Here is a 14823-nt window from a genome sequence, read left to right as displayed (position 1 = left end):
CGCCCACGTAAGTGAGCATACAAAGCGTTTGATGGCTCCTTCGCAAGGGTTCTAAGCTGCAGTAAGAACCTTGAAAATAGAACTGAGAATGCACCAGTAGACGGGTTGGTGGTCGCAGCCTTTAAATTGGGCAGTAATCTAATACAGTGTTACACATTAATGCTCACAGCAAAGTCACTGCGGATACTATTTTGCACTCCATCAGTCAAAATGGCACAGCCAATCTTGCAAAAGGAGCGTTGGAATACTGCACAGACAGTTTATGGTGATGCCAAGCCACAGTTGTCCTGTCCTAAATCAGTGGTTGTCTGAAGTACGTTTTCTACCACACAGTTCCTACCACTCTATCGGGGCTGTTAATGTGACCCGTGACAGGACCATGTATCGTGCATACGGCAACAAAGACCTTCAAAAGATAACTTGTTGCTTGAGCTTGGTGACTTGCAATATATTGGGTTTTCCTAAAATTCCTTGCGTGATGGGCGAAGCTGGAAGCGTTGCAGCTGTTTGATAGCTCGCTCATCCAGCTCCAAAGAAAGAATTAGTCACTTTAAATAAAGCCAGTCTTCTTAGAATATTTTCTCGAGGTATAAGGTCGCCTATTAAGCATCGCTCAGGTGTGCTTTCGTGGAAGCCTGCGTGGGCATGGTGCCAAACTGCCATCAATCGACGCTACCGTCCAGGTGACGTCATATCACAGGCAAGGCACGACGTTAAAGGTTTATTTGAAAAAGTGTGCATGTTTTTGCGTCTGCACGGATAATTGGTACTCTGTCCACCAAAACTGTTGCCAGGAAGGAATATGCTAGGCAAACTTGAAAGCCTTCGGTAGCGCATGGGGCCGTACTCAGTGCTTACATTTCTACCGTAACCCATTTACTCTAATAGAAAGCACTTGTACACACGCCTTTGAACCTGTTGGGCCCAAGTCCATCACTGCAACTTCTCTGGTAGAAGTAATAGCTGCTATTGAGAGACCCTGGACGTTCACTGAAATAAACAAATACCCTGGATTTGTTAGGATCGAATTCCCTACTCAATATTGTTCAGGTGGATGTAATTTTGACTTGCTGGGGCGTTCCTGAGATGCTGCTCTAGTATCATCATTGCGTATGTTATTGTTATGCTCAGTTTCCGTGAAGGCTAGGAAGGGAGGAGTTCCTGCTGTGGAGTGTGTAAGGCTGTACGCATGCGTAACGGTAGCATTTCCTTTGTGGGTATCAAAGATTCCTATTCCCGCTACCATGCAGGAAAGCAGCACGAAGACCAAATGAGGTAATTAGACGCTTCAGATGCTGCCTGGCATTATCAGGAAAACAGGTCATTCGATTTCACAGTCGCTCCGAGAAAAGAATTATTTTCAAATCTGTGGCTTCATAGAGCACCGCTCCTTAACTGCTGACTCACTACAAACTTACTAGATTGTTCAGACGTGTTTCGAAGAAGGCTCCTGTCTTCTTGCCGCCACCCCTCGAGATCTTCGACATGAGAGGCAAAGGGAACGTAGGGTGCATGCAGCTGCACATTCTAAGCACTCCCAACTTTTACAGCTACTCGCACGGACCGTCTAACGCATACATACACAACATTGCGTCTTCTTGTATCAAGCTTAGAGTAATCTGCGATAAATGAGATATGCGGACATACAAAACACACACGCAACTTTATACTAACCCTATTTAGGTATCACCTGTCTAGTAAAAAAGTGTATATCTAACTTTGCCCCCCAAATGAAACACGTAGCAAGCATGACTGTTGCTGTGGACCTCAACAAGCTCACGGCTGTCAGTGTAGGATTCCATCCACCAGGTCTGTATCAACATTTGCAACATTCATTATCCTATTTGCTATCCGTTTCACCGAAGTATTTATGGTAGCTCAAGGCGTTGCTGCTCTAAAAAGCAAGGAGGCTTCTCACCAACCGCAGAACACTGCCTCTTCCCGTTTCCTACTCTCTGGAATGGTCTTCATTCCGACAGCTCGCGCAACGTACACTACACCAAGGAACAGCTATGATTCACATGCTCTAGGGAAGTGCAGATTTGTATTCTAAGAAAGGAAGACCTTCACAAATCGCACATATGCTGTCGAGTTAATGTTGATTCGATATCTTCTCCAGTTCCGCGATGAGCAAAGAAAGGCTCCACTACAGCTTGCACTAAATTCTCGGCCTTAGCTGCAACTTTTTGGCCCCGTGCAGAGCTGCAAAGGCAGGCTCCTACTGAGAGCCTGCCTTTCAGTTGCTTTAAGGGACGGTAAAAAGGAAGTATTTTTCATGTGCTTGTCAAGAAGGGGGACTACTATATCACCACAATGACTATCAGAAGGAACCAATAAAGAACCAAGGAGCACCAGCCGATCTGTGGCACTATAAACTTTCGCCGCGTGTAAATAACTGATCGGAGTTGGGCACAAGCATGCTGGTACATGTTGGAAGACATATAGCAAGCCATAGGTTCAAAGCTCAAACAAGGGGATATGCGTTGCGAAGAGGGCTGTATGACTGCTACCACGGAGTCGATCGCTGCTAAGCATGACAGCTCTTGCTGTCGGCAGGAGGCTCGGTATGGCCTGCTCAAACTAGAGTAGGAGCGGTCTTAATTCTTAAAGCTTTAACGGGGTATTATATAGAGGCAATAAAAACGCCAATACTAGACAAGCAGACGCGCCTTTTCGTGCCCGTGTATGCGCCTTCAGTGTTGCTGTTGGAGGTGTCCGTCTTCCCAGTCAGCTATCACGAGCCTAAGAAGACCAGCAGACTCTGTAATTCGAAGCACTTGCTATGTTTTAATGTGTCCCCCAACTCTCATCTGCATAGGTCCTGTACTCCAGCTACCAGTTAAAATTGAAGCCAAGTTCAGACAGTAGGCGAGTAAGCAGACACCCTCCTCTATTCTCGACTATCCTCTTCCCGCTCGTCAGCATGTCTGGGTGCAGCACCTGGCTAACTAGAGAGAGTTCTTCTGCAGCAGCACGCCCTGTTGCGACGCTCCAACAGCCTTGGTCGCTGCACACTGTATCACAGCGGCGATAGCAGCAACTGGAGAAACGCTAGTGCCTTTCTAGTGCAACTAGAGTTTCTTCTATTCGGTCTGCTATCCCCTGTTCTTCGGAGGATCTCTGAAGAAAGTCGTGGGCAAGGGCCTCTTCAAGAGTAAGGCGCTCCCTTGGGTTGTAAGCTAATAGACGGTACAGTAAATCCTGCAACAGCAACGGCCACAGCAGGTGCAGCACCCCCTTCCGCACTCACGCGAAGAGCGAGGCCTCAGTAACGTGCCGAACAGCAAAACCACAGAAGCCGCAGCAGTCGCAGTGGGAGTAGGAGGAGCAGCAGCAGAGGCAGCAGAAGTAGCATCAGCACCAGTAGCAGTAGAGGCAGCAGAACTAGCAGCAGAGGCAGCAGAAGCAGTAGCAGAAGAGGCGGCTGCGTCGGCGATTATACGCTGCGCTACGCAGTATCACCATCAATATCAGCAGCAGACAGCTGTTAGTGCCGCCATGGAGGGTGCTGCAGGCGATCATCTCCTACCTCTGCTCCATCCGAAATCTTGCGGGGTCCTTTGGGGATAACAAGGCCCTTCTTTGCTTCGGCGATAATGTGCTCTAACAGAAAATGCGCAACGATCTATACCAACGGATTTTACAGAGAAGCCGCAAACATAAGCCGTAAATATCCTGCAGGTAGTGTGGGTATATATTGTACTCACCCGAAGGATCGGCGCTCACTTGATGGGGAACCCGATTGAAGGGCCGTCTGCAACAGGCCAAATAATACGTAAAAGCTGTTACTCCAGCAAAATTTGGCAAGCCCCCGCAGCATTGGCAGCTGGCACGTCGATATCAGCAGCAGCAGCAGCACGACTACCACCATTAGCAGCAGCAGCACCACCACCACCATTAACAGCTCCAGAAATTTCTTTCCGAACAGTATCCACACACTTGTTAAAAAGCATCTCGAAGAGAATACAGCCCACAGCCCATATGTCGATCTGCAGCATCAAACACAGTCAGTAAACGCAGCCACAGGGTGCCATCATTCGCGCAGTAAACAGTCAGCAGCAGTGGGATAGCTGTGTTTTTAAGACCAGCAGCGATCAGGCAGGTGCTATGCGAAGGCAGCAGCAACCCTGCAGCGAATCCAGCACAAACCACCGCATCGGAACGCAGCAACCGCAACTGACCTTTTCATCTGCAGGCACCACTTCAAGCAACTCCAGTCGCTGCTCTTGCTTCTCTGTGGATGCGAGTTCTCCCTTGACATGTTCCCTCCCCATTTCCCCTGCCATCTGCTGCTGCTGCTGCTGAGGGATCTGTTGTTGTTGCTGCTGCTGCTTCTGCCGGAGGTGGTGTTGGTGCAGCTGCAGCAGCAAGCACTCGGGAGGCTGATACCAGAGAGTGCCGCCTCCGGCGAACGGCCGCGTTTCTCCGCGTGGGACGAAGCAGCTCAAGCCAAAGTCTGCCAGCTTGCAGTTGCCTTTTTGCAGCAGCACGTTTCCAGGTTTCACGTCCTACACCCACGCACCACGCAGTGCACTTGATGCGTGAAAACGCGGGGAGTTGGGCAGGCGGAGGGGGTGCTATGCCGTTTCTAAGGGGAATCTGCAACCCTGAACACCGGGTTCAGTGGACAGACACCCTAGCGTCAGAAGGGTCGCTAGGTAGACGAAGCTCACGAGGTGGTAAATACTTCCGTTCGGTTGGTGTTTCAAATAATGCAAGGCCCTGGAGAATGCACAGAGAAGCGATTCTGGCCTCAGACAGTGCGTGCATGCGCTGGCGAGCTTGCTGGCTCGACCTGCAGGGGGCTACTGGGGAGTGCAAGGAAGGCTGCAAAGGCGCTTCGGAGGAGAGTTGTGTAAGTGCAACGGGTCGATTTACTGGAGAATTTGCCGAATCCACCGGGCCGCAAGAGGCTCATCAAGTGGTCCTGAAATCTTCAAATAATGATCAAGGTCGCCCCCTGCAGCAGCAAGCCACCACACACCGCCCCCTGATGGCAGCGTTACTTCTGCTGCTGTCAACGCAGCACTCGCAAATGCGTCCACGGATTATGGCGGAAGGCTAAGCTCGGCGGGCCGCTCATGAGGCTCTGCCTCGTGTGCGAGACAGCCCTTTTCTGGAGAGCAGCGAATGGCTAGCCAGCAAAAGAGGGGGTTTCAAGTTTAGCGTCTCTGTAGATCAAACCTTCACAGAACTGGAGGATGCTGGCCAAGACGTCGTTACCCATCTCAAAGCACGCTTTCATTTCCACGATCTGCGCCCCACGCACCCCCATCACCAAACCGGAAGCCTAGAAGCGCATACTCTAGTTTCTCGTGGTTTGCAAACTCTACGCGCGATGACCTCTTCCGCACGCTGAATTTTTTAAAACCATGCGTAGTTCCTCGAGGCCAAGTCTCTGAGCTTTATGTCGGTGTCTATTCTCTCTGTGCGCCTGCACAGGCTTCGCACAGCCGGAAGGGCTACACCGCAAACTGTCCTTAAGGGCGGTGCTCACAAAAGGATGCGGTCTTATATCTTTGTGAATTTCGATTTCGTTCTGAACTCGCCGAACTATCTTAAGACGCTCCCTCTCCTTCTTCACGGCCGAAAGGACATGCAGTTTTGCGGCTGCCACAGAACACGTCAGTGGATCGAATACCTTACAAAAAAGAAGACACACACACATAGAAATCAAAACACAGGCATGAAAACATAGACATCAAAATACCCACCCACACACAAAGACATGGATATATATATATGCAGATACTTGCATCTACCCACCAAATCCCCGTGACGCTAAAACATTGGCGGGAGGCGTTATCATGTCAGCACAGACCACGCAGCAGGAAGCAACCGAGAGCAGAAGAAAGAAGGATATTAGAACTAGCGCAGAGAGAGAAAGAAAGACGAAGAAAGAAAGAAAGAACAAAAGAAAGAAGGAGACAAAGTCCACAGGACCGTTCCACCAACGGGCAAGCAAACATACATATAAATATATTTATCAAGAGCGCTGTGGGGGTTGTTGACAAGAAGTGTACGTCCAACAGCCGTGCGCGTAGGGGTAGGTTTAGTGTATGAGGAGGGATGCATAAAAAACGCGCCAACAGGGAGAGAGGGTGCAGTACCTCCCACACTTCGGCAAAGCCTCCCCTTCCAAGCATGTTTAGCAGGCGATACCCCCGCCGCAGCTGGTAGAAATTGTTGAAGGGAGAATTTGACTGAACGCAAAAAAAGCCCTGGCTCCCACTAAAAGCTCTAATGGGCTTGCTCTCCCCCAGATAAAAGGTTCTGCCCCCTGCACCTTGTTGCCGCCAATGCAAGTATTGCCCGTTCTCGCAGCGTTCTCACCTGCGCCAGCAGCAGCCTCATTTGCTTGAGGAGTCGGTAGCGTCCAGCGTCGAGCTGCCTCTTAGCGTCTAGGAGCAGTCTGTTGAGCTGCGCACCAACGGCAGCCGCAACATGGAGCAAAACACGAGGGGTAAAACAGAGGGCAGCGGCATGTCAGTAATACTCGTGGTGGTGATACCGGCCATGCGCGGAGAGCACAGAAAAGCTTCCTGCTTCCCCTCTTCTTGCTGTCTGTCTGTCTGCCTTCTACGCATTATTTTGAAGCAATATCCCGGTGTTTTTTGAAGAGAGGCTCAGGTGTTTAGACGTACGTGGAGGATGTTTGGGGTAAGGTCGGGGGGAGGAGGATTCTCGCTACCCGCCGCGCGCAGCAGCGCAAAGAGGGTCGTCTGCAAAGCACAGGTATGCACTGAACTATGGCCTTGTTGCTTGTCTCCATGCCATCAGCCTCTCACCAGCTCCCAAAGCAGAAACAGGGAAACGCCACTCACCTCTAGGTGGAGGCATTCGGTGAAGAAGGATCCATCACGATACGGATCTTGGCTAGGAGGCACGACCCTGAGCCGTAAATAATACCCCCCATTGATAAACACACACCCTACTTATAAACACACCCCCTATTGATAAACACACCCCCTACTTATAAACACACCCCCTACTGCTAAGCACACACCCCATTGATAAACACACACCCCATTGATAAACACACCCCCTATTGATAAACACACACCCCATTGATAAACACACGCCCCATTGATAAACACACCCCCTACTGATAAACACACACCCCATTGATAAACACACACCCCATTGATAAACACACACCCCCATCGATGAAAAGCGCAGCCTTCACCACTCACCACCGCGCCTCGCAAGACTCTCCCCAACGCACACATATACGGAATTTAGAGGTCGCCGAAGGGCTCCACTTGTGTGGTGTATCGACACACCCAACGAGTGGCTGCCCACTTGCATGGACACCTCAGGGGGTTCAACCTACGGTCTGTCCGTCCGTCTCTCATCGAGCCACGCCAGCTGCTGAAGTGCTTCCTGATCAAGCGCTGCAGAAGCTGCCGACAGGAGGGCAGTGTATCTGCCAATTGTTACTGCACCGTTTGCAGCTGCAGCCGCAGCAGCCTGATCGTCCTGCAGAATCAGGGGGACTGCATCCTCAGCACCTCCACGCCACGTGCTTCTGCTGTTGCTGCTGCTGCGGCTGCTGCTTCTGCTGCTGCTGCGACTGCTGCTTCCCCAAGAATCCGTGTGGCTGCTGCTGCTCTGCCCGCTGTCTCGGCTCCTGCTTCTGCTGCCCTCCATCGCACCCCACGAGGCACTTCTTGCTGCTGCACTTCCATTGGCGTGGCTTGCAGCCTCAGCGGCAGCGCCAGCAGTCTCTATCGCTGATATGTTGCTGTACTGCATCTGACCGCCGCTACAGTCAGGAGCAGCAGTCTCCTGCAAGGGAAGGCACTCCGATGCCGCTACTGCCATAGGACCTTCCAGCAGCCCCTTCTCGCTGCTGCTGCTGCAAGGCGGCTGCTCTTCCTGCACGTGAACGTACGCACACACACATACATACATACACACACACAGGCATACACGTACAGACATACATATACAGATACACAGACATACAGCTATACACACACATACATACAGACTTACAGATATACACACACATACATAGAGATATACACACACATATAGACACACATACAGAAATACAGACAGACATACACACACATACATACAGATATGCACATACACACAGACAGACATACACACACATACATACAGATATGCACATACACACAGACAGACATACACCCACATACATACACATACAGACATACACCCACATACATATACATACAGACATACAGACGCACACATACATACAGACACACACAGACATACAGACACACACAGAAATACAGATATACACATACATATAGACACACATGCAGAAATACAGACACACACAGGCATAGACACACATACACATACACACAGACACACACACACATACATACATACATACATACAGATATACACACACAGGCAGACATACGGACACACACATACACACACATAAATACACACATACACACATACACATACATACAGACCCGCACATACATACAGACACACACATACATACAGACATATACATACATAGAGACATACACAGACATACACACATACATACGTACAGACATACATACAGACATACGCATACATACAGACATACGCACACATACAGATACACACATACATACATACAGATATACACATACATACAGACACACACATACATACACACACACATACATACATACATACATACAGACACACACATACATACACACACACACACATACATACATACAGACCTACACATACATACAGACACACACATACATGCAGACCTACACATACATACAGACCTACACATACAGACACAGACATACAGACCTACACACACACATATATACACATGCATACAGACATACACATACAGACACATACACACACACATATACAGACATACACAAACATACAGACACGCACACACACACACACACACACACACACACACACACACACACACACACACATACATACATACACAGACACACACACACACATACATACATACATACACAGACACACACAGACCAAGGCTGCTACGAATCGCAGTCGCTTAGCAGCGCCACGGGTTGCAACGGTGGAAGACACCAACACTGCGCTGGCACTTTGTGTATGCGTTTTTGGAAACGGCTGGCTGAGAGTTTTATTGAACGCACATCCATCATAAGGCTCGAGCTCTCGAGGTGCTGCTGCTGCTGCTTCATAGGTGGCTTTGTTGGTACCCCCGTTGAAACCTGCTGCTGCTGCTGCTTGCTGTAAGGCCGAGAGGGGGTGTCGCTACAGCTTGCAACGCATGCCTTGGTGGTGTCTGCCTTCTGCTGCTGAGCCGGACGAGCAGCAGTCGAAGGAGCACCGTGCAGGGGACGAACCATCAGGCGCATTCCCCCTACGCTTCGGCTGTCTACCCCCGCAGTAGCAGTGCGACTTGTTAACTCCGTCGAAGCGAGAAGATTCAGCTGTTGCAGCTGCTGCAGGGAGCGCCGTCCAGGGTGTGCAGAGGATTGCTGCTGTTGCGCACATTCGGGGAGGGCGGTGCAGCGACGCTTCAATGGTGGCATTCGAGAAGCTGTCGAGCTATCTGCATGCAAGCAGACACGCAGGCAGACACCCTCCTCACCTAGCCTCTTTCGCCGCATGCACGCAACCCCCATGCCAGGCCCTGCAGACAATTAGAGCCTCGCCAGCACGAAATTCGCAGCTCTCCGCAATCCTGCAGCTGCAGCGACTTCTTGCTGTGGGTGCAGTCACTTAGAGGTCTCAGATCACCTGCAGGAACCAGCAGTCGTTTGGGAGGCAGTTCCTGAGGATGCTGCTCTTGCTGGCGCTGCTCTTGCTGGTGCTCCTGTTGCTGAGGTAGCTTTTGCTTAGACATGAGCAGCAGGTACTGCTGCCTCTGCAGCAGCTGCTGCTTCCTTTCGGCAGCGAAAAGCTCGTCTTCCGTGGAGAAGGAGTCTGCAAGCACTTGCTGCGTCTCTACTAGCAGCGCAAGTGCATCGTCGAGAGCCTGTTGCTGCCGCTCAAGCCTCTGCTGGAGGCCCTGCTGCTGCTGCTGCTGCTGCTGCTGCTGTTGCTGTTGCTGCTGCTGCTGCTGCTGCTGCTGACTCGGTTGGCGCATTAACAATGCAGCAGCTTGGCGGCCAATGTGCCGCAGCAGCAGTTGGCGCTGCTGTCTCCTCTGCCTGAAGAGAGCCGCGCGCGCAGTCGCAGCAGAGGCCTTTTTTGAACAAGCCAGCACAAGCTGCAGGTAAAGAAAAAAGCACTTGCTCAAAGCTTCCACAAAGCATGAAAAGCAGCGAGAGAGTCGCCGCGTCCACCCTGCTAGCCACGAACCCTAAGAGCAGCACTAGCAGCGCCAAGATACTACGCGCGCACCTCCGTGTATGGAGTTTCCGCTGCAGGATCCTTAGCTCGTGTTGCTGCCTCTCCAGCTTCCTCCTTTCCCCCTTCGCTGTTTCGGCTTTCTGCTGCGCCTTGAGTCTGCACCTTTCAAGCTCCTGCTGCAGCTGCTTGAACTGCTGCTGCTGCTGCTGCTGCAGCACGCGCTGTTGCTGCTGCAGCTCCAGCACGAAGGCTCGGCGCATCCGGTGATGCTCTCCACTCCAGTCTGCGAAGACGTCGCGGCGTCCATACACCCGAGAACTCTGCTCATACAGCACCATGCGCTGCTGCCTCTCGACCTGCAACAGCAGCAAAACCGCCCCCCATAGCGCAATACACATCAGATAGGACCCCTGCTGCCGCTGCATCGCTACGCTTCCAAAGCGAACCGCCTCCCCCCCCTCCCCCCCAGCCCTCATGCAACGCTACCACTTGCACCCGTCAAAGCGTCTCGCTTGCCGCTTCCCCTCGCGAATTCAAACTTTCCCACCTCCTTTGCCTCCGCGAGAAGGCGCCACAAGAGACGCGGCAACTTGTGCGTTCTGGCCGCAAGGATACGCTGGGAAGTCTGTAATCAACGCATGCCGCAGAGCAGCCACCCGATGCACAACACAAGCAGCAGCATCTCAAATAACACACACACACACAGACACACCTGCTCGACGATCTACCCATGCCCCCCCCCTTGCCAGACCACCCCTGTAACGCCGACCTAGACAAATGTAAACCTATTCACAGCAGTAACAACCGAAATTTTCCCTACAAAACACAACTATTAGTCTCACACGTTGAGCCTTGATTTGCTCCGTCAGCGCAGCTTCCACACTCTTGGCTGTCTCCCGCTGCTGCGCCAGCGTTGAGGGCCAGTGCCACACACCTAACTGAACCTCCTCTGGGGTTCTACTGCTGCCGCTGCAACTACTACTGCTGCCGCTGCAGCTACTACTGCTGCCGCTGCCACTACTACTGCTGCCGCTACTGCGACTGCGTGACTGCTCTTCATCGTGCTTTCTGTGCTTCTTCTCTATGAGGAACGCATAGCGAGACGCGAGCTCACGCCGCGCTGTCTGAAGGGCTGCAAGCGCAGCTTCTTCAGGGGGTGTTGTGCAAGGCGTTGCTCCCGACGTTGCTGTTGCTGCTCCACTGGCAAGTCGTTTTCGCAGCCACTCGGGCAGGTGCTGGGCTTCCAACAGAGCGGCAGCGTTGCAACGCCATTGCTGGAGAAAGAGTGCATGCCGTGTTGCAAGTGTGCAAGGGGGAGTTGCCGCTGCGTCGTGCCCCTCCGTGTTGACTTCTGGTGCTGCGATTCCCGCTGCTACGGTGGAGGCACTGGGAGTTCTAGGAGACGCATCGCGAGAATCCGCTGCTGCTACTTGGTGCTGCTGCTGCTGCTGCTGCTGCTGCGCATGTACGAGGATCCACGTATGCCGTGTGGGGTCGGCTGCAGACGCGACTTGACGGGAGAACTCCCGTCCAACGCGTGCTGCTGCTGCTGCGAATCCTGCGCGCCGGGCTGACGTCTCTGGACATAAAACTTGCGAAGTGACGGCGGGGAAACAAATATTCAGAGTTTGAGCAGCGGCAGCCCTAAAGGCAGGAGGCAGTATAGGGTACGCCTGCCACGCTTTGCCATCGCTGGTGCTGCCTGCAGCTGGGAAAGGGAAGGACGCGGTGGGGGGGTAGGCGTCTCCTGCAAAAGAAGGGAGACATCGCGCACGCAGCACACCCTGACCCTCCTGTGGCTCCTGATATTGCTCATTGCAATGTGCATGCCCAAAGGGTATCGGGCTTTTGTGTGTGTATGTGTGTGAGGGTGTGCATGTATGTGTATGTGTATGAGAGTGTGTTTGTGTATGTGTATGAGTGTGTGTTTGTGTATGTGTATGAGTATGAGGGTGTGTTTGTGTATGTGTCTGTGTATGAGGGTGTGCATGTATGTGTATGTGTATGAGGGTGTGTTTGTGTATGTGTGTGAGGGTGTGCATGTATGTGTATGTGTATGAGGGTGTGTGTGTGTGTGTTTGAGTTTGAGTATGGGTGTGTGTACGTGTATGAGTGTATGTGTGTGAGGGTGTGGTTGTGTATGTGTATGAGGGTGTGCGTGTAAATGTATGTGTATGAGTGTGTGTGTGTGTTTGAGTTTGAGTATGAGTGTGTGTACGTGTATGGGTGTATGTGTGTGTGCTTGTGGTAGCGGGAAGAGGGAATAAGATATGCTCGACCTGTAGTCGTATGTACAAGAGCCAGACTGGGGTGGCCCTTCTGCGTGTGCACCCGCAGAAATTTTCTGTCCTTGTGAAAACGCGTTTCTGAGACGGCTGCCAGCGCAGCCGAAGGCGCATCGTCTGCAGTCTGCATTGTCGTGCAGAGATGCAGTGTAATTCAGCAGCGCCCCCACCAGTAAGCCTCCGCTGCCGCTCCTTCTCCCCACGTCGGCTGCCTCCTTTTCAACGCCTTCCCTGCACTCGATGCTGGTGATGCTGTGTTGCTTACAGGCAGGGGCCGACTGCGGCTGCTGCGCAGTTGGGAGGCGAGCGTTCAGGGAGAGTCGCCATGAACGGATCGCGGCGTTTATTGGTACAAGCGGGAGGCGGGGGGTGGAGGGGGGGTTGTTGTTGTTGCTTCTACGACAGCAATAACTGCTGCTTCTCCTGGCGCGTATTAAGCAGGACACTCCGGATCCCTTAATTTAAGCATGTTGCCGCCTCCCACCCTTTTGCAGCTCTGCCGCGCGTTGCTAAGCTCGCTGCCGCATGCGATCCGCTGCCGCAGCCAAGGGATACCTAGCGCATGCAGCCATAGGTCCACAAGCATTCCACGCACTGCGCAAAGCTGCCCCTTTGCATTTTTTCCCCCCCCACTCTGCTTCCAAGCCTAATTTGAGCCTCAGATCCCGACCCTTTAGCCCGAAGTCGTGCACCAGTCTCCCCAGAAGTCGAAAGCCCCATGCAAGTTTGGAAGAGGAGAAAATGAAGACAGCGCAGGTTTTGCAAGGTGAATATACACCCGAGGTGCAGCAGGATCACTAGAAGGAGGAGCCTTCGCAGCTGCTTCGGCAGCGCTAGCACCGACACTGGCAAACCTGCAACCTTAGAGCTGATGCTTGTATCTCTATTCACCAAACTGCACTTGCATACTGCGGTGAAGAAAGCCTTGCAGCTGCGACTCCATACGCCTGCGGAGCTGCCACTACGGCTGCTGAAGGGGGCGCATTTCTTAAGGAGGAACGCCGCCAGTGCACGCAGTGGCCTTAAGTTTCCCGCTCAGACACCCCACCCATAGCCTGCGGTGTCGTGGCTGCCCGTGCGACTGTTGTCGAGGCATGCAGTTAATGCTGCAGCAGCTTCTCCCCAGACGTTATGTTCTCTCTCGGCTTTATCTTGCTGTAGGTCTGGCACCTGCTTGTGCTGTTGCCTCCACAGAGCCTCTAGACATCGCGCGTCTTTCCATGGAAGGGCCAGTCTTTGTCAAGTGCAGAGGCGAACGGCAATTGAAGGGAACCCTCCACGTGCGTCGTGTGCTGTAATGTAGTGTGTTGTGTATGCTGCTGCTGCTCCTGCTGGTGCCACCTCCTCCTCTGTGAAGAGGTGTTGCCCGCCTGCCCTTGCTGTGTAGCCCATCAGAGGTCTTCGTCTAGCAGCCTTGCACAGAAAGCACGCTGTATGCATCGCATTCATGCGAAGGCTTCAAATTCTGTTTTCGCGTTCATACCCGCAGCCTCCACAGCCGCTTCCCCTATTTTTCCGCCTAGCAGCAAACTGCCACCTTCCCAGAAGATTATCGTGTTATCTAGGGTGCTGTTCCTCTGTGTGGAAGGAAGCTCGCTTACTTTCATACGCATGCATGCCTGTGTGAATGTGGGGTTGCTGGGATTTTTTTCCGCGCAAAACAGGCCTATGATGTCCACCTCAATCTCGTCCTCGCAGACGCCGAGGAAACAGTTACAGTCGTGGATGAAACAACAAACAAGCTCTCCGTAAGCTCCACTCAGGCTCTCAAGCCCGTGCACTTCTGCGAAAACTAACTCTTAGGTGCAAGTTGACGTTTTCCACGGGTGGACGCCAGGAGGCCCCCACGCCAGACCCCCTTGCGAGCACTGCATGGCTGGCTGCCTCCAACACCTACACTTGCATGCTTCAGTTCTCTTCTAGGGGTATTAGGCATGAGAATGTGTTACTGCGGGTGCAGAAGACGGTCAGGAAAATGCCTCTCATTTTCGTAAGAGGCGATGCTGTTGTGCTTCTGTCGCCCCTCGAGGCGTAGAGATCATGGTGGCAGCTCACTCCCACAGCATTGAGCTAGAGCCGCTGCGCAACGCACTCACGGCCCCTCCAAACTAACTGGGAAAATTTCGTCTCTCGGTCTTCTTCCCACCTCTGAAGGTTCATCTTGTGCGCTTCCCCCTTGGTACAAGGAGGCCCCTACTGCAGTGGGGTGGTCAGAGCTGCTGCTGCCTCTCAG

At 52.4% G+C, this 14823-nt stretch overlaps 2 protein-coding genes across 2 annotated transcripts; one reads left to right on the top strand and one right to left on the bottom strand.

Moving 5' to 3' along the window:
* Window positions 1-2066: 2066 nt before the first annotated feature.
* LOC34621745 (serine/threonine-protein kinase TOUSLED) lies at window positions 2067-6840 on the bottom strand. Its single transcript, XM_026334698.1, has 11 exons — window positions 6763-6840; window positions 6334-6420; window positions 6111-6203; window positions 5498-5641; window positions 5196-5254; window positions 4674-4722; window positions 4182-4508; window positions 3882-3989; window positions 3530-3625; window positions 3059-3201; window positions 2067-2229 (listed from the first exon to the last, which is right to left on the bottom strand). The coding sequence occupies exons 1-11, from the start codon at window positions 6838-6840 to the stop codon at window positions 2067-2069; spliced, it is 1347 nt and encodes a 448-aa protein (XP_026190483.1).
* A 6491-nt stretch (window positions 6841-13331) lies between these two features.
* On the top strand, window positions 13332-14625 carry LOC34621581 (probable U6 snRNA-associated Sm-like protein LSm3). Its single transcript, XM_026334697.1, has 4 exons — window positions 13332-13356; window positions 13785-13870; window positions 14255-14338; window positions 14551-14625. Exons 1-4 carry the CDS (start codon window positions 13332-13334, stop codon window positions 14623-14625), a joined length of 270 nt encoding a protein of 89 aa, XP_026190482.1.
* The last annotated feature ends 198 nt before the right edge of the window (window positions 14626-14823 follow it).

The sequence above is a fragment of the Cyclospora cayetanensis genome, unplaced genomic scaffold (genome assembly GCF_002999335.1).
Source record: "Cyclospora cayetanensis isolate NF1_C8 unplaced genomic scaffold, CcayRef3 CcayRef3_contig_48, whole genome shotgun sequence".
NCBI classification, from domain to species: Eukaryota; Apicomplexa; class Conoidasida; order Eucoccidiorida; family Eimeriidae; genus Cyclospora; species Cyclospora cayetanensis.
Note: the sequence above shows the minus strand (reverse complement) of the source record. Positions and strands in the feature narration are given on the sequence as shown.